At 52.6% G+C, this 19,626-nt stretch overlaps 2 protein-coding genes across 4 annotated transcripts in view; one reads left to right on the top strand and one right to left on the bottom strand.

Annotated features, from left to right (window-relative positions):
* Positions 1–12,332, bottom strand: part of FBXO10 (F-box protein 10) — a 30,897-nt gene extending 18,565 nt beyond the window's left edge. The window contains exons 1-4 of one of the 3 annotated variants that reach the window (XM_065655777.1): positions 11,788–12,220; positions 6,618–6,865; positions 5,935–6,525; positions 643–1,476 (exon numbers count right to left, since the gene is read on the bottom strand). In XM_065655777.1, coding sequence (XP_065511849.1) covers positions 643–1,476; positions 5,935–6,519 — 1,419 coding nt within the window. In that variant the 5' untranslated portion in view covers positions 6,520–6,525; positions 6,618–6,865; positions 11,788–12,220. Of the gene's footprint in view, positions 1–642; positions 1,477–5,934; positions 6,526–6,617; positions 6,866–11,787 lie in introns of all 3 variants that reach the window. The other 2 variants (XM_065655779.1, XM_065655780.1) reach the window with 2 other exon arrangements.
* Positions 12,333–12,553: 221 nt separating this feature from the next.
* Positions 12,554–18,941, top strand: SLC25A51 (solute carrier family 25 member 51). Its single transcript, XM_065656655.1, has 3 exons — positions 12,554–12,627; positions 13,047–13,142; positions 16,340–18,941. The coding sequence occupies exon 3, from the start codon at positions 16,382–16,384 to the stop codon at positions 17,252–17,254; it is 873 nt and encodes a 290-aa protein (XP_065512727.1). The 5' UTR covers positions 12,554–12,627; positions 13,047–13,142; positions 16,340–16,381; the 3' UTR covers positions 17,255–18,941.
* Positions 18,942–19,626: the final 685 nt, after the last annotated feature.

Here is a 19,626-nt window from a genome sequence, read left to right as displayed (position 1 = left end):
TCTGGTATTGTTGTCATCGCTTACAAGAATGAATCCTGTCTGCAATTGCTAACTTAAAGATTTGTCTTCCTTTAACACATATCTTGAGACTGTTGGATAAAGTGTCCTTTAGCTGAATGTTGCTCATTATACACTAAAAGGATTATGTAATGCAATATGCAAATGTGTAACCAATTGGCTCTTTAGGGTATGAACAGAGGGATAAGATTTTGTATATATTGCCTTCTACTTTTCTTGCTGGTGTGCTGGCTTTATTCCAGCATCCAGACTTGTGCAACTCTGTAATAAACAATATCTCGTCTCTGTGTGCTAAAATTTGGCTCATTTGTATGCACACTGAGTAAAGAACCCTGTGTTGGGACAACAGTATGGGCTGTGCTGGCAGCAGCAAAGGTGATGATAACCAGCAGCACTTTTACAGGACTAAAGTTTAATTTACAGGTAGATCGGCCTTACTACACAACCCCAATGTGCCACAGAGTTAGCACCTCTGATTGCAATTACAACATTATGCATGCAGAAAGCAGGCAGCTGCAGGTGTTCTGCCTTCCATGTGGGCTGTTTAACCCCGGGACTGCATAGGAAGGGAGCTGGCAGAGCAGAAGGGAGAGGGAAGAGGGCTTGCAGCAATCTCCACAGCACCTTACTGTTTTGTATGCAGCGCACCGCGTAGGTCAGATCCCTGAAGATGCTTCCTTCCAGTTTCGCTTGCCCTTGTGAATAAATGAATATTCCTCCCTTCCCGTCCTTGAAAAGGCACTGCCGGATGACGCAGCCATGCAGAGAGTTGGCCAAAGACTGGGCCTCCTTGTCCTGCTGCAGCTCCTGCTGCAGAGACTTGAGCTGAAGGTGCCTCTGGAAGTTGTGCAGCCTGTCGCTGTGAAGCCTCCTGTGCGTAATGTCAGCAAGCGTGTGACTCAGGCTGTGGGCTCGGCAGGGCAGTCTGTGTGCAGCCTGAGCGTCCTCTTCATCGTTGCATAGTAAGTCATCGTCACTGGAGTCCGAGTCGAGGGCTGGGTACCCCTCCTCCTCCGCTGCCCGCAGGTTCTCTCCGAATTCACCGTCTTTCTGGGCTGAGCTGAGCAGGGCTGGAGTACCCACAACAGAGAGGAAGCTGCTCTGTTCTTCCCCCCTGACAACATCACATGTTCTCTCCAGCCCCAGCAGCGATTCCCCCCAGCTGTCCTGCCTGGCCAGGCTGGGCTCCCGCCAGGACACCGCGCAGGACTTGGCCAGCATGGCCAGGTGCTTGCAGGCCCAGCTGCAGTCGGAGCTGGGACAGCCCTCCACGGTCACAGAGGCATTCTCGCTGCCCATGAACTCGCAGTTCTCCAGGACACAAAGGGCCACGCTGTGGAGGTGGATGCTGGACCGGCTGAAGGTGCAGAACTTCACCTGGCACGTCCCTGGCGCGTGGATCTGTAGCTGCCCGCCTTCAAAGCGGCAGTTGTCGAACTGGACATAGCCTGAGGTTGTCTGGAGAGTAAGCACAAGGTGAGATCATCACACAGAGCAAGAAAAAGCAGTTCTGGATGTACCATGAGGTCCTTCCACAGCAAACGAGCTCACAGTCACAAATATAACACGCATTCAGGCGCCACAGACAAAAGCTCACACAGGCAGAGACACAGGGCTGCAACCGGAGTTAGCAAGTATCAAGCAACAAGTGGCACCTACTGACTTTCTTTCCTGCTGGCAATGTTTCCTTAACTTCCCTGCTGAGCTCTGCAGCCTCAGCAAAGCCCAGCAGTCACAGACAGGGCCTAGAGGCTGTGCCAAGACTACTAAACCTCAGCAACTCTCCCTACATAGATTACTTTGCAACCTTCAGAGACATGTATTTGCCAGCTGGCAAGGTTCATGAACTCAGGGGTTTATTGAGTGAAGCAGCGGATAAGACAACATCAAACATCACCTGGAGAGCTACAATTCTCCCTTGAGCCGCCCGCATACTTGGTGGAAAGATGCTGCACACGTGATGCATCAAATGTAAAGCAAAACAGGTAAAAATTAGTGCCGTACTGCTGAAGAGGCATTATGTTGTGACACTGCAGTGGGAGGGACACCATTAATTCCTTGTCCCCTGGCTGTGTGTCGTGGTTTAACCCCAGCCGACAACTAGGACCACACAGTCACTCGCTCATCACCCCCAGACTGGGACAGGGAAGAGAATCGGAATGGAAAATATACTCATGGGTTGAGATAAGAATGGTTTGATAGGACAGCAAAGGAAGAGAAGAAAATGAATAATAGAATATACAAACCAAGCGATGCACAACACAATTGCTCACCACCTATGACCCAATAGTCTGTTCCTGAGCAGCGGTGTTTGCCACCCGGCCAGCTCCAGTTTATACACTGAGAATGATGACGTGTGGTAAGGAACAGCCCCTTGGACAGTTTGGGTCACTCTCCCGGCTTTGCTCCCCCCAGCTCCTCGTGCATGTGGCAGAGCGTGGGAAGCTGAAAAGCCTTTGACTGTCCGTAACAACCAGAACAGCAGTGTATGATCAACACCATGCTCATTCTAAATCCAAACCACAGCACTACACCAGCTACTAGGAAGAAAATTAACTGTGTTCCAGACAAAACCAGAAGACTGTGGTTTCCCACCTGACTTGCTGGTACTGGCAGAATCATGAGCCATCCCCACACGGCCTTCCTGCTCTGCCAGGCATGCAGCAATCCATGGGTGCTGGCAAACCACCAGGATGGTGCGTGGCCAAATACCTCTCTCCTGCACAGGCAGGATAAGTCTCTGCTTATCTACAGAAAAGGCTAACAGAAATGTGACAAAGTACAGAGGGGTCAGGTCAGAAAAGCTGACTCGTGTGCTTGGAATTTTGGTGTGCTCCTGATTTGACTGGAAATCTCCTAAATCGTTAGTTTCTCAGGTTATCCCTCAAATGCCTAGTGTACCGCATGAAAAAGACAGATCTATAGCTTGTGAGAGGTGACCTGGGGCAATTTCTGGAGTTTGCAGCCAACACATTGTCCTGAGATTTGTCTTCAGCCTTGAGCACTCTCAGAAGTGCTCATGCTGTGAAAAAGTTTTGAAATGCATTTCTTTGTACCCAAAGACAACCACACAGAAATCCCTTCAAAATGCTGGCCTGCTCCAGTCTGAACTGTACCTTTCCTTCTTTTTAATTTAAAAAAAAGTTAACCAGAAGGGACACAATCAAATCAGCTTCTGAGAGGCTGCTTTTGAAAGCTCTTCTGAAATTGCAGCTCACAGGGTTTTAATGACTGCTGGTAGGACTGGTGAAGTTCAGTTTTTAATTTGTTTTTCGTGGATGGATTTGGAAGGAAGCACCCTGGCTCCACCACCAGCAGCTGAAGGGCTGTATCACCACCCCTGTGCACAGAGAAGCCTGGAAGGTGAAATGCAGCCAGATTGACCAGCCAAACACAGGAGACATTGCTGAGCGAGATACCACGTGTCCGCTGTGGCAACCAGCACGTGGCCACAGGCAAACAGGGACTTTCCACCACATTTGCAACTCGTTTTCCCCACCACATGCCAGAGCATTATCTGTCTGCTGGGGACTTTCAGGCTGATTAAGTTAAATATGTCACATAATAAAATGGTGAAAAGGAAATGAAACTATAAGTTATAACTAACGATGGGTGGCTCATCACGAGGAAGGTCTCATTGTCGGAGGCGCAGTCCATGGGCACAGTCAGAAATGTGGCTGGTGAGACAGGGAAAGTCACTGAGCAAAGGAAAATGCCTGCTAGCTGGGGAGCTGGGAGCCAGAAACATCCTTGAGAAGCACAGCTGCATCTCTGAGAAAACAGAGACATCCTGAGGTACCACCAACAAGAGACTGTAATAGCAGCTAATCATCTGGAAAAGTGGGAGCAGTCTAGAAAAAGAAAACGGCTCTGAAAGAACAAAACCACCATCATCTATTGCCTGTTTCAGGTGAAAAATGGAAATTCATAGAATCACAGATGGTTTGTGTTGCAGGGCCCTCCCCAGCTCCCCCAGTGCCACCCCTGCCATGAGCAGGGACATCTTCACCAGCTCAGGTTGCTCAGAGCCCCGTCCAGCCTGGCCTGGGATGTCTCCAGGGATGGGGCATCCACCACCTCTCTGGCCAACCTGGGACAGGCTCTCACCACTCTCATGGGGAAGAATTTCTTCCTTCTATCTAATCTAAATCTCCCCTCTTTCAGTTTAAAGCCATCACCCCTTGTCCTGTCACTACCTGCCCTTGTCAAAAATGCCTCTCCAGCTTTCTTGTGTGTCCCCTTCAGGTACTGGAGGCTGCACTAAGGTCTCCCCAGAGCTTCTGTTCTCCAGCTGAACACCCCAACTCTCTCAGCCTGTCCTCCCAGCAGAGCTGTTCCAGCCCTCTGACCATCTCCCTGGCCCTTCTCCTTATTTTCCATGTGCCTTAGCAGTTTCCAGGAGGATCTTCTCCATGATCTTGCTGGGCACTGAGGTGAGACTGACTGGCCTGTAGTTCCCCAGGTCTTCCTTTTTCCCCTTTTTAAAAATGGGGTTATCTTTCACTTTTTGCAGTCAGTGGGAACTTCACCAGATTGACAGGACTTCTCAAACATGATGGAGAGTATCTTAGCACCTTCATCTGCCAGGTCCCTCAGGACCCGTGGATGCATCTCATCAGGTCCCATGGACTTGTACACCTTGAGGTTCCTTAGATGGACTCAAACCTGATCTTCTCCTACAGTGGGAGATTCTTTGTTCTCCCAGTCCCAGCCTGAGCTTGGACCAGACAGAACTAAACCTGCTGCAGCTGCAAACCTGCACAAACACCCAAGGGGGGCTGACTGAGAGCCCACCACTTCAGGCTGTGAGCACCCGCAGCTCCTGGAGCCGTGGGGCAATCCTGCATGGCAGGGATGTCCCTGGAGCAGGGATGTCCCTGGAGCATGGACACCTCAAGGGTTCTCCTGGAGAGACCTGAGAGACCCCTTGCCCAGCATCAGATGGCTGTAACGAGGTAAGCCACATTTTACATTAGGCCTAACAGCGTGCTGTATACCAGTGACACTTCTATATATAGCTATAGCTTAACTGTTAGAAGTGTAGTAAGTAGTGGAGTGTTTGATTGCCATCTAAATGATCATTTAAATCAGCGTCAAATCATCATCACATCTAGGTTTCACTACCATTCAATTATTGCTTAGTCACCATTTGACTACCACTTAATTATTATTCATTCATTGATTAATTATCATTTGGACATTGTTTAATCATTAATAAAACCCTTTTAGTTTACCCCACAATGATGACACCTCTTAATAATTCACCTGGAACAGAGGTTTTGGCCCTTTCTGAAATCCGTCTAATTCTCCTCATACCTGTATTATATATCCATATAAGTAATTTATTGTGAGCATACCTGCTGTTGTATCGGTGGCAAGTTTGCAGTAACCTGTGATAGTATATATCTGCTTGTTTGCTGGTCTTACTGGTTGTTGCTTTAATATTGGCTGTTGTAATACAATTCTTATTGCTGATTGCAGCCACACTGTTGATTGATACTGCACAATTGATTGCTGATAGTAATTTGCAATAGCCTGATATTGTCGGGCATTGGAACAGGCTGCCCAGGGCAGCGGTGGAGTCACCATCCCTGGAGGGGTTGAACAGACGGAGATGAGGTTCTCAGGGACATGGGGTAGTGCCAGGGCTGGGAGAACGGTTGGACTCGATGATCTTGAGGGGTTCTTCCAACTGAAATGATTCTGTGATTCTACGTATTCACATAATTAAAGGCATTCTTGCTGGTGGCGATTGTGTGGCATTTGTGGCGATCTGTAACCAAGCAGAGACATCCAGAGGACAAAGCCCCCAGGCCTCATGTGTTTGGGAGTCCCATGAATCCCCAGACACCCACAGACTGGGAACCCTCCCGGCCACGACACCACGGTGGCCTCGCCATCCCCGCCGAGCCTCACCTTGTAGAGCAGCGAGGAGGAGTGTGGTGGCAGGAGGACCAGGTTGCAGAGGCGGGCGGTGGGGCCGTGCTGGTCCACACGGGCCCGCAGCACCACGTCCCCCAGCCCGCCCTGCCCCACCAGCTCCACCGGCATCTTCAGCAGCACCTCGCTCTGCTCCTCATGCACGCCGGGCAGCAGAACCAGCCGGTCGTAGGGGCCGGCGGCAGCCAGAGCAGCGCGGAGGCTGCTGAAATCACCCCCCGTGCCCACGCAGAGCCGGCGGCGGCCCTTCCTCCTGCGGAAGAGCGAGAGGCAGGTGGAGGACTCGGGGTCCTGCATGTTTCTGGTCCAGGTTTTGGAGGCCAGGTAGTGCTGCTTGCAGGCGTCTCTCCAGGAGGGCGGCTCAGCGGCAGGGCGGTTGGGCCAGCTGGGGGGCCGATGCTGGAGGACGCCCAGGCAGAGCTGCCGCCAGCGTGTCCTGTCCAGGCTGAGCACCAGCTGCCGCCAGGCCCTGCACACCGCGCTGCAGCGGCCCAGCTCCGGCAGTCGCAGGTGGGACAGGATGAGCCGCCACAGCTCCGCTGGCAGATCAATGGGCTCCATTGGCACCTGCAGGGATGGACGCAGGGTCAGTGGTGAGCACAGAGAGCACACAGGGCTCAGCCAGGGCAGGGACCCTGTGTTGACAGGGACACGCACACCTTCCTCAGCAGGGGAGCAGGAGGGGCAGGGCTGGGCTCTTCTCTCTGTGACCAGCGACAGAACCCGAGGGAATGGCAGGAAGATGTGCCAGGGGAGGGTCAGTTGGACATGAGGAAAAGGTTCTTCACCCAGAGGTGCTGGACACTGGAACAGGCTCCCCAGGGAGATGTCCTGGCCCCAAGCCTGACAGTGTTCAAGAAGAGACTGGACAACGTCCTCAGACACACGGTGTGAACTGCGGGTTGTCCTGTGCAGGGACAGGAGTTGGACTCCATGATTCTGTGGGTCCTTCCAGCTCAGGACATTTATGATTCTATACAGCTCCCCGCCAGACACAGCTCTGCAGGGCTCTGACCAAGAGGGTTCAGCACCCATCTAACAGTGTGCTCCCCCCACCACTGCCCCTGGCTCCCTCCCTCTCCTGCCACCCTAATCACGGGCCAGCAACGCCAGAACAAGCTGTTCTGAGGTCTCCGCTCTTTCGGGGCAGTTAAAACTTTGTTGCTTAACCCTGGGGCTCAAAGGCTGCACATGAACAAGCACATCGCCATGTCCTCCACTGTGGTGTCCCCTCACATTCTGCCAGATCCCAGCAGACGGCCGGCCCTCTGCCGTCCTCACCAGCCACCCCAGCAGGCATGAGGCTTCTGCCGGCGCCGCACCCAGACTGCCGGGCACAGCAGCGGCTGGGGACACACCAACGGCCCTGTCCCCAGCCCCACCAGGACACCTGTACCCAGAGGGGCAGGAGAAGGAGAAGCAGCTGAGGGACCTGGGGGGTTCAGCCTGGAGAACAGGAGCTGAGGGGAGACCTTCTGACCTCTGAACTGCCTGAAAGGAGCTTGGAGCCAGAGGGGTCAGGCTCTGCTCCCAAGGAACAAGCGCCAGGACCAGAGGAAACGGCCTCAAGTTGCGCCAGGGGAGGCTGAGGTTGGATCTGGGGAACAATTTCTTCCCCAAAGGGCTGTCGGGCATTGGAACAGGCTGCCCAGGGTGGTGGTGGAGCCACCATCCCTGGAGGGGTTGGACAGGCGGAGATGAGGTTCTCAGGGACATGGGGCAGTGCTGGGGGTGGGTAACGGTTGGACTCAATGATCTTGATGGTCTCTCCCAACCAAAACGATTCTGTGATTCTAAGGAGCAGACAGCCGTGCGAGGAACGTGCTGCCGGGGCGGTGGGCTGCCATGAACTCCAGACACATCACAGCCGGCAGCCAGAAACGGCGAAGGGGACGCCAGAGCCTCCCAGGAGAGCACGTCCCTTGGCAGAGCCGAGGGCGACTGCTCAGCAGCACGTGGGCCCCTTCCTGAGGGGCTGGCGGGGGGTCCCAGCCCCTGTGGTCACCTCCTCAGGAGGGGCGTCCACCAGCTCCCAGCCGGCAGCATGGAGCAAGGCCAAGTTCGGCAGGGTCACACTGTTATCCCAAAACAGGTTTTTTACCCGCTGTGCATAAAAATGAGCCAAATTTAGCACACAGAGATGAGATATTGTATTACAGAGCTGCGCAAGTCTGGATGCTGGAATAAAGCCAGCACGCCAGCAAGAAAAGTAACAGCCAAATATTATCATTACATTCATGCCCTGAAGAGCCAACTGGTTACACATTTGCATATTGCATTACATAATCCTTTTAGTATACAAGGAGCAACGTTCAGCTAAAGGACGCTTTATCCAACAGTCTCGAGATGCGTGTTTAAGCAAGACTCAACTAATTGTGCAGCTTCAAAATGTCACAGTATCACAGAATGTTAGGGATTGGAAGGGACCTCGAAAGATCATCTAGTCCAACCCCCAAAAAAGCTGCAAGGTTGGTACTGTCTGTAGTTCGTGATCAGGTGTTTTGCAAGTCACTCTGATCTTTGTTATATGAGCAGACTGACCTAAAACTGAAAGGATTTACATATCTTTAGGTTAGCAACTGCAGACAGGATTCATTCTTGTAAGCGACGACAACAACGCTGCAGGGAGGGGCAGCAGGGCCCGCGGGACCTGCACGTGTGCTGCTGGTGACTGGGGGCTTGTGGGACCGCGAGTCCCCAACCCCAGCTTGGCCACCTTGGCTGGGATGTGGGGCTTGTCGGGAAAGGTGTGAAGCTTTCTCTAGAGGTCAAGTGCATCCTTTGCCTGGGGACACCAGCGGGGCCCTTCCAGCAGAAGAGGGGTCGAGAAGAAGAAAGAATTCATGATTGAAGAAAGCATTCATGGTAGCTGGACCTGAGACACCCGATCCCGCCCCAGCACAGGGCTGCTGATGACGATGGCATGCAAGACCATGCTCCTCTGGTCTGGCTCGTGCCACCACCTGCCCAGCACCCTTCCCCATGTCCAGCTCTGAAACGGTGGCTGCTGGTGGCACGATGCCCCTCCTGACTGCAGGACTTCATCCCCACTTCCCACGCTGGCCCCTCACCCAGCACCTGCAGACTTGGACAAACCTCCCAATGCTCCTTGTGCTTGGCGACCTCCCACTGCTCCCCACAAAGCACAGGACAAGAGACTTCACTAAATGGGAAGGCACCTCACAGAAATTACCACCTGGTACTTGAGAGCAGAAGTGTTATTATCAGTGACCAGAAAAAAACAACAATGCGAAACGGGGAGCTCCACCATCCATCAGCGCTCCTGCCGAAGCAGCCGCTCCGTGCACATTAACTGGCGTGCAGCAGGCACAGATCAGTGCCCTGGTGCGGGGGGAACCCTGCAAACACCACAAAAAAGTGTGTAAATCTGTGGGCTGGCGTCAGGTCAGCGGAGTGTCCGGACGGCTCTGACCCCACACTGAGTGGTTCTGGCGTTGTCACTGTCAGCCCGCGCCAGGAAACATGCTCCAGGACTGTGGTTATCCTCCAATGCCTGTAATGAGTTCATCTCACACATGATGCTGTTGAAAGCAGCAGGGAACCACGCTCCGCTCTTCTCCCAGGGATGCAGGCTGGCACGGCAGGCAAGCGCCTGGTGCTCTGAACGACACTTTCACCAAACATAGGAGATTTTACTTCTCCCCACAGACAGCTTGACTTCCAGCTCTCCTGCAATGATCAGGAGGGAAACTGCTCAAAAAAGCACAGGCTTGCCTTGAAACTAAGTTTATCCAAGGTCCAGCCTGGGTGCCCAGTGGGGAATCTCCCACTTTACTGGCAGAGACGCAATTTGCTGCCACGCAGCAGCACTGCAGGCGGTCTGGTGGGAAGGACGGTCCCCTGACAGCAGAGCTGTGTCTCTCACAACAAGGGCTGCGTCCCTCACGATGGGGCTGCGTCCCTCATGACACGGGATGCATCCCCTCACTATATGGACTGTGTCCCTCATGACACAGGCTGTGGGCTCGGCAGCTCGGAGCCTGTCCCTGGTGTGACGCCCCCAACCTGGGCGTTGCAACGCCGAAGAACCCAGACATGACACTGGAGGAGGAACAGTTCTGGGCAGAACCTGAGGGGGAAGACTTAGTCTCACACCTTTTCAAGCAGGCAAACAGCTCAGCATTTTCCCTTCACTGTTCTTCTCCTTTTTGCAGGCTTATCATTATGGGTTAAATTCTCATGAGCCTTACCATTAAACTTCGCGGCAGCAAAACAAATACTAAAATAAAAATGAGCCATTCCTATTTAACAACAAATTACTAAATAAAGCAAAACCCACAACAACAAAACAACAAAACTACAGATTCTGTCAGTGCTTTATGCCTTCCAGCGCCTCCCCAGTGAGAGGCGATGCTGACACCAAGTCCGGCCAGGAGCCCAGGACGCCGCCTCCCCGCAGGACACCCCGAGGCCTCGCCATGGCCGCACGCCAGCCTGGCAGCACCAGGACCGGAGCCCGAAGCCCTGGGAGCTATGAGCCGCCCCAGCGCTGTGCCCACCGGCAGGCAGCACCAGCCCAGCGTTCTCCTGATGACATTCTGCCGTGGAAAAATGTCTGCGGCCCTCTGAGACGTGGTACGTGATCTCAGCTTGTTGCTCTAAGTAAATAGATGTCTGAAGACAACTAAATTAGCTCCAAAATGCACAAAGTCTAGGTGACAGAGCGCTACCTGCAATGCTTTTGTCTTTTTTGATGCGTCAGGACCTTCTTGGTGCTTCTATGCAGTTTCCTGTGTTTTTAACAATTTGGTTCCCTGTGGCCAGTTCTCTGCTTAGTACAAGTCACTTTAAGCCCTCAGAGCTCCTCAGAAATGTGACGTCATTGTCTCTAAAATAGGATAATTTCTCTAAGGTAAATTCCTTTTAATGCCACATTTCAGAGAGGCAAGCCCAAATGGTTTGTGCTGCTCCTCACCATGTCTGCTGACCCCCCTTGCCTGAAGCTGATTAGTTTATCAACTGCACCACTTTCTATCCCACCAGAAGAGTTCATTCCATGTGATCCTTCCTAACTGCTGCCTGAACTTGCTCTGTCCATAATATACAACCCTAAAACTCAGGACACACTTTCTGAAGACAAAACCCACTTGCACAACAGGCTGACTGCTGCAGCAGGAGGGACACTCACTATTCAACTGCTCTCTGAAGAGCTGCCTGAGCACAGTGGGAATCGTAGAATCACAGAATCGTTTTGGTTGGAAAAGCACCTCAAGTTCACTGAGTCCGACCGTTCCCCCACCCCTGGCACTGACCTGTGTCCCTGAGAACCTCATCTCCGCCTGTTCAACCCCTCCAGGAATGGTGACTCCACCACTGCCCTGGGCAGCCTGTTCCAATGCCCGAGAGCCCTTTGGGGAAGAAATTGTTCCCCAGATCCAACCTCAACCTCCCCTGGCACAACTTGAGGCCGTTTCCTCTGGTCCTGGCGCTTGTTCCTTGGGAGCAGAGCCCGACCCCCCTGGCTCCAAGCTCCTTTCAGGCAGTTCAGAGATCAGAAGGTCTCCCCTCAGCTCCTGTTCTCCAGGCTGAACCCCCCAGGTCCCTCAGCCGCTCCCATCACACTTGTGCTCCAGCCCCTTCCTCCCTTTAAAGCTTTAAATCTTGCATTTAGCCTAAAATTATAGTCCAGGAGGCTTTATCATGAAAGCAGAAGCAGGTAACACATATCGGGATATTAGCCAGGGGAACCTTTATCTGCTAACTCACCTGTTTAGGCAGCAAAACAGATAATAGTTGTAAATCCGATGAGACCTTTTTGGCACAACCACGACAGTTTAAGCATGTCCCTCCAGACCAGAAAACACGTACCTGAGTTACGGCAAGATGATTCTTACAGAATATGGGTATAGGAGACGGCAGTTGGGGAAGTTGCCTCCAAACATCTGGTGAATGAACCCGGAGACATTTCTGCCGTGTGCGGGAGCCAAACCGCCTCTCGCGTCCCGGCGAACTGGGTCGAGGGGGCGGCACGAACCCGGGCGGGGCGGGCAGCGGGGCAGAGCCCGGGGGGAGCTCTGCCGGACCCCGGACGCCTCCCCGCCGCCCACCGCGGCGCGTCTCCGCCTCTGTCCCCGGGAGCTGCGGGGTCCGCGCAGCGAGAGAGCCCCGCGCAGGGCGGCGCAGCCGCTCCCGCCGCAGCCGCCGTCCCCTGCCCGGGCGGACGCGGCGGGGCGGGCAGCGGCGCGGAGGAGCCTCGCCCAGGGCGCGGAGGGGGCGCGGGGGACTCGGACGGCGCGCTGCAGGTTTTCCCGGCGCGGACGACGAGGCAGCGGGCAGCGCGGACGGGAGGCGCCGCTCCAGCCCCGGCGGAGCCCGCGGCCCCGAACGGACCCACCGCGCCCCGGCCCTCCGCTCCCGCGCCAACGCCGCACGCCGCGGGGCGGGGCTCGGGGCGGGCCTCTGGGGGGCGGGGCCAGAAGGCCGCCGTCTGATTGGCTGAAGCGGGGAGAGGGCGGTGCCGCGACCGCCCGTCCCGTGGGTCGCACGCAGGGTCCGGCGCGCAGGGTTTTTTCGCTCTCGCCCTGCGTCAGCCTGTGCGTCAGGCGGCGTGCTTACGTCACACGCCGGCGCGCGCGGAGCGGAGAGCGCGGGGCCGGCGCAGCGTCCGGCCCGTTCCCGGCCCTCCTGCCGCCATGGCAACGGCCGCAGGTGCGTCCCGCGGCGGGGCCGCCCCGGCCGGGCCTGCTGGTTCTGCCCGGCACGGCTCGGCCCGGCCCGGCGGGGTTCGGCGCAGCGGCCGCGCAGGCGCTTCGGGGCGGGGACGGGCGAACGTGGTTCCGCCGCTCGCGGGCCGCAGCCACCGCCCGCCGCTCCGCCGGCCCGCCGGCCTGACCTTGAGCGCCATCCCGGCCCGCGGGGAGCGGGGTAGCTGTGCGTCCCCCAGCCCCGCGGTGCCGCGTCCCCCAGCCCCGCCGTGCCGCGTCCCCCAGCCCCGCCGTGCCGCGTCCCCCAGCCCCGCCGTGCCGCGTCCCCCAGCCCCGCCGTGCCGCGTCCCCCAGCCCCGCCGTGCCGCGTCCCCCAGCCCCGCCGTGCCGCGTCCCTCAGCCCGCCCGGCTCTCTGCTTCCAGGTCGCCTGGTGCTGTGTCCCGCCGGGGCCGCCGTCGCTGCCGAACGTCCCCGGGAGCGCTGAGGGCTCAGCAGAGCGGCTGGACGCCGAGAATGCGGTGAGTGGGGGGCTGGGGAGTCCGAGGGTGACCCGGGTGTGCTACAGTGGCCGGTGATTGCCGGGAGAAACACGTGCATGAATCTGTAAACCTTCCCTCTTAGAATCATCACAGAATCATAGAACAGTTTGTGTTGAAGTGCCCTTCCCAGGTCCCCCAGTGCCACCCCTGCCATGAGCAGGGACATCTTCACCAGCTCAGGTTGCTCAGAGCCCCGTCCAGCCTGGCCTGGGATGTCTCCAGGGATGGGGCATCCACCACCTCTCTGGACAGCCCGTTAACAGACACAGCTGCACATCTTCAGGATTTGGCTCACTGCTTACAATGAGCATGTCCCATACCTGATGGCAGAAAAGTCTGAGCTTGTGGTAATCCTCTGATTTACCAACTGAACGACCATTCAGTTCCCAGAATAATCTTGAACTGTGCTTGGGCCAGGAGGACTTCAGTAGCATGTTTGCTCTGCAGCAGTCAGGATGATGGGAAACACTGGTCCCTTACCAGTATTGCAAATACAAATATACAACACAATATCAGATAACAAATATCCCTTTCTTTATTCTCTCCCTTGTGTTTTTCTGACCCAGTGGGTCACATGCCAGCACTTTGAAGGCCATAGTTGTTTGGGCAGGTAAGTGGGTTGAAATCCTTTTAAAAGCACCAGATGTGTGGACCAGGAGGTGGTGACAGCAGCAGGCAGCTGGCATACAGACCTTGGTTCATGGAACATCATGTCCAGAAGGATTGTGTGCGCCCTGTGCACAGAGCACTCTGAGACTGGCTCCTGCGCTGAGGAGAAATTCTGTGTGTAAATGGGAGGTTGCAGCAGCTTTAGGGGTCTGTATGTACAGCCAACGCTGTCAATCCAAAACTTTCTCTTTCCTGAGGTCTGTTTCTTTTATATTAAATTCTAAAAAAGTGGCTGGTGTGTTCTAGTACGTGTAGGTGGCACAGGCCTTACAAATTCCATCTGAAAGTGAGGGTTCTGTCGTGAACACTTCTGGAGGACATGCTATGCGTGGCTCTTACGAGTCCCCAGCCCAGAAGTGTGATGACTTACTCACATGAGGATCGCTGCGGTCTTCAAAGCTTTCCTGCTGGGCAGATCCAGTGGTTATGCCAAAAGGAGCATGTAGTGTCTGAAACAGAACTAGAGGTCCCTCTTTTTTAATATGTTTTATTTATTGCAAGTTTCTTTTGAGGGGAAGTTACGATATAAATGGCTAGTTCTCAAAGGCCTTTTCAGTCATCTCTTGAATGGCATTGTCTATGGTGAGAATGTTCCACACCGTGTTAGTTGAATTAGCATGACCCACCATCCCCTGTCTAGCATATCGTAGATGTGGCGTTTTTAGTAAATGCAAGTAGAACTACAGTAATCTGAATAGTACTCTGAAGTGGTACATATATAAAGTGGTGTATAAGCCATATGTCTGTGATGTTACTTCTCATATTGACAGAAACATTTCATCTTTGTGAATTACGTATCTGGCATTTTCACTAGCCAGACCTTAAAAGGATCAAATAGCATGTAACTGTAGGGAAAAGCCAATCCAGGTACATACGTGTTTTAAAAATAAATTGTGTACTTGGTCAAAATAACCCATCAGGTTTCTTTGAGCAGTCCAGATTGTTTCTGCACAGCCTCTGCCATGTGTGCTTCGCATAACACCCTGTAGTGGCTGCACCTCGAGAAACAGCACCAAATAACACTTTGGAATTGTGGAAATCTCATGGATGTTGCTGGTGGGAATTATCTGCAATTCACAAAGCACCACCAGCCTCACTTGATTGTTACAGACTTAACTAGAGCTGTAACATAAGTTAGGATTCAGATCACCTGCAAAAGCAGCTTTTTTAATTGTTGAATAAGTAATCCCACTTTAAATGATGAGCAAGTGTTGCCTGGTAGTGATCACCTCAGTCCGTCTCTGCTTTATTTGGTAGAACTGACTCTGTTCACTTGTCGTTCAGGATCTCAGATGTAGCCAAGCTTAAGGTCTTAAACTTCTCCAGAGAAGGTGAAGTCCCGTGTGGGTTGACGGTGCTGCCTCTTTCTCTGCAGATGAGGCTGCAGGTTAATTACCTGGGGCTTCAGAAACGTTCAGAACTGTGCTGGAAGTGCTCTTCTGCTTTAATTTAAGCCTACGATTGCAATTGTGTACTAGTTTTGGCTGGGATGGAGTTAATTTTCTTCACAGTATCTTGTATGGGGCTGTGTCTTGGACTTGCACCAAAACCGTGTGGGCCCCCCAGGCTGTGTTTGTCCTGCCGAGCAGCACTCGTGCAGCACCGAGAGCTGTTCTGCAAGCGGCAGGCACGGTGAGCTGGGACAGCAACCCCAGCTTGCCAAAGGGATGTCCCAGACCGCACAGCATTGTGTTCAGCAGTGAAACATGGGGGAGCTTGGCGGGGGGCCACTGCTTAGGGCCTGGCTGGGCATCGGTTGGGGGGTGATGAGTGATTGTTTTCATTTGCATCACTTTCTTGGGTTTTATTTTCCTCTCTCTCTTTGTTTCCACGCTGCCACCCCTCCCCCTTTTTTTTTTTTTACTAAACTGAGTTTCTTTCTCAATCTACCCTTCTGATTCTCCCTGCGCTCACACCAGGGCGGAGAGGAGAGTGAATGAGTGGCTGCGTGGTGCTTAGTTGCTCCCAAGGTTAAACCACGAACAATTGTTACGTAAATTATCTGTTGTTTTCTGCCACAGGGAAAGGCAGAGTGGAATGATCAGAATTTGTAATGCTGCTGCATATATTTTATTTGTTTTTTTTTTCTTGGCCTCTCTTCTGTCCCCATTGCCACCATCCCAATGGTGTGTATTCTGTTAGTGTGAGATCAGACCTTTCACTGAATTCCTTGCACAGTGAACAGGGAAATCTCATGTGTCAGCTCCCTCTTGTCAGCTGTAATGTAGTGCTTGAGGAGTTCATATCTCAATTTTCTTCCCAGTTTATTTCTATTTTAATTTAAAGGTGTACAGAAAGCAAAAACACTATCACTTTTCTGGGTCTCAGAGACCTGAAAACCCTACAAAATCTGTCAGATCTGGCATTCGTCTCTTTTCTCCTTCAAATGTCATGGGCTTTTCTCCAGTATCAGATACCAGGTGCTGTTCGAATGACCCGCTAGTGTGAATAAAGCTGCAGGGCAACCCACAGCCCTGCTTATCTTCGCTCTTTCTGTTTCGATGTAGGAAAGGAGAACTGAGATATACTGCAGTACGGAAAGCAGAGTGATGGATTCGGAAGGTTCTGCCTCTGTGAATTCCAAGGAATATCTAAGCAGCGACATAATGGCCACCTCTGGCAAACATTATCTTTGTGGCTACTGTGCAGCCTTCACCAACATCGCTGTCACGTTCCCCATCCAGAAGGTCCTGTTCCGGCAGCAGCTGTACGGTTTGAAGACCAAGGACGCGGTGCATCAGCTGCAGAAGGACGGGATCCGCAACCTGTACCGTGGCATCCTTCCCCCGCTGATGCAGAAGACGACCACACTGGCGCTGATGTTCGGGCTGTACGAGGATTTCTCCTCGCTGCTGCTGCGGCACACAAGCGCGCCCGAGCTGCTGACGCGCAGCGTGGCGGCTGTGCTGGCAGGGACCGCAGAGGCCATGCTCACACCCTTCGAGCGCGTTCAGACTTTGCTTCAGGACTACAAACACCACGATAAATTCACAAACACTTACCAGGCTTTCAAGGTGCTGAAAGTCCATGGAGTGAGAGAATATTATCGGGGATTGGTGCCTATTCTGCTCCGAAATGGGCCCAGTAACGCGCTCTTCTTTGGCCTGCGGGGACCCATCAAGCATTGTCTGCCCGAAGCGACTTCCCACAGCACTCACTTGGTCAACGACTTCATCTGCGGGGGGCTGCTCGGCGCCGTGCTGGGCTTCTTGTTCTTCCCAGTAAACGTCGTCAAAACTCGCATGCAAGCTCAAATCGGTGGTGAATTTCAGTCCTTCTCAAAAGTCTTCGCGAAGATCTGGCTGGAACGTGACAGAAAACTGATCCACCTCTTCAGAGGAGCCCATCTGAATTACCATCGTTCCATCCTGTCCTGGGGCATAATCAACGCGACCTACGAGTTCCTGCTGAAGCTGTTGTGAAAACCACTGTGGTCCCTCGGCTCGTCTGTCTGGGCGCGGGCACAGCCGGTGTCCGTCAGTCCCCGGGAACAGCACGAGAGGTCGTCTTGGCCTTCAATATTTATGGAGTGAATGGTGATGCATCGAAACCTTGGTGCAATTAAGATGAACTTTTTAAACTATTTATTTGCTGGCAGGTGAGTTTACCCGTAATGGACCTTATAGACAAATACAAGGTCAAAAAAACCCAACAAAAAAGACCTGTATTAGTCCAGCAGATTATTCTGTACCACTCCTAAAATTTCGTAACACTCCGTGATGGAATGTGCTCCACTATCCGCATTGTAGAACATGAAAACCAAGGGGAAACTGATGAAAATTGATTCACTTGCCTGATAAGCTTTGAAATCTTCTTTTAAGAACTACATTTTCAAATGTTTCAGGATCCTAAGTACTCCTTACTGTTTAAAGCTAAAAGGATGGATCCAGATGGGGATATCTGAAGTTTAGAACTTCAAGCTTAAACTAAGCCTACGCAAAGTCTTCTGCCAAACGTGTTGATGATTGGCTTTAGGATGAACATTTAATTCGGCAGCGTGAGAGTGGTTAATGAATGTTTAACTTCAGTGTAAGTGACTCTGGTTAAAAGTGAGATCTCTGTGTGCATATGTACGTGTGCCTTCATGTGAAAAGGGAAAAGCGGAAGGAATGGAACAGCAAACCTACTAAAGCTTTAAAGTGTCCTTCCTTGTTAAAAAACCTTCTACTTGTAAACATGGAGTTTGTTCTGCTTTTTTTTCTTTTTGCACCGCTGCTTTTTTTGTCGCTTGCAGCCACGGGGCCAGAAGGATGATGGCCCTTTTCCGTACCGCCCATGAAACAGTTGGGCTTCCCGCAGTGGTGACAGCAGCTCACAAACACAGCTCTTCTGTGCTGACGTGTCTTTGTCTTTTGCAAACTACTCCTGTTTCTTTTGGGCTGTGGAATAACGGATCACAACAAGATATTTTTTCACCTGAAACGTGGAGTTCTGCCTGCTTGATGTGTACTCTTGGCAGTCCTGTAAGACAGAACTGAGCAGCAGACCTGGCAAGATGATGTTTCTGGGTGTTACCCGCTCCAGTGGAGATCTGTAGGTGCAGAGGGACGACAGCCAAAGATGACCCCAGGAGCAGCTCAGTAGGAAAGATACAGCACTGGGAGACATGTTTAAGGACCTCTGTAGGTGAGTACTGAGAAAGACGTACAGAAATACAAAGTGTTGTGTGTCTTACGGACTTGGGAGTTGAGAGATATAAGACTCAGGCCTCAAAGAAAGGGACTTGGCATGACCGTAAATCAGATGAGAGTCTTTGTGAAACTACATATTAAAAAAAAAAAAAAGCCAAACCAACCAAGCACAACAACAACAAGAACACACCCCAAGCCATTTTGGATGATGGGGGCAGCTTTCAGAAATGGGTCTGAATTGGTCTTTTTGTAAGTTTTGTAGTGGCTATTTCTTTTTTTAATTTGACTTTTTCATTTGCTGAGCTGTCCTCAAATATTGATTCTAATCAGCGTGTTACGATTATGATCACAAAACAGGCCCTAGCTTCACAGTCAAAAATGGCCAGGCACAAGTGAGCATTCTTGTATCTGAATGTTGTGATTATCTGCATTTAAATAAAATGTTACTGTTTGTTACTGGCAGAATCTGATTTTTACCCATGTACTCTTTGTTTGTAATCACTCCTTGATGGAATAAAAAAAATTTGCATCCGGTTTCTCTGTGGAAGACATGGTATACTTCTCTAATGCTGGGAGATCTGGAGTGCTGAAGGTAAGAGGTTAAGATAAGCCCACCGCTAATTGGTGATTGGCATCCGCCGCGGTCCTGGTCTGCGCTCTGCTCACGGTGACACCGGTGACGCGGAGCCGCTGCCGCTCTGTTGTGACACAACCACGCTCCAGGATCAGCTTTGCTTTGTAACCACGGGCGGGTTCACAGCACAATCAAAAGAATTGTGTGCTTAACAAATTAAAGATGTTTTGTGTGTAAGAGGGAGATGCCCACAATCGGTGGCACACATGTGGCTGAGAGGGAACATCGTTGGCTCAGCGGGAGGCATTACCCGTCGGGAAGGAGAGCGCAGGAGCCATGATGCTTCAAATCACATGGAAACAGCTCCATTCGGGCAAGTTTAGAGGTTTAAAGTCTCAAACTGACTATAACCAGGCTGACTCGACTCCATACTTAATACAGTTGGGACCTGAGAACACGAGTGGTGGAGCTGAGTGAGCAGTTTGTGTGTGTGCAGGATGGGGTCACTGCAGGCGGTGAGAGGTGGGTTACAGAGCCCTGGCTGGTCCATGCCCTGCTCCGTGGGGCAGCTCAGGGCTGTGCCCCTCAT

This window comes from Caloenas nicobarica, chromosome Z, assembly GCF_036013445.1.
Source record: "Caloenas nicobarica isolate bCalNic1 chromosome Z, bCalNic1.hap1, whole genome shotgun sequence".
In the NCBI taxonomy this organism is placed as follows: Eukaryota; Metazoa; Chordata; class Aves; order Columbiformes; family Columbidae; genus Caloenas; species Caloenas nicobarica.
Note: the sequence above shows the minus strand (reverse complement) of the source record. Positions and strands in the feature narration are given on the sequence as shown.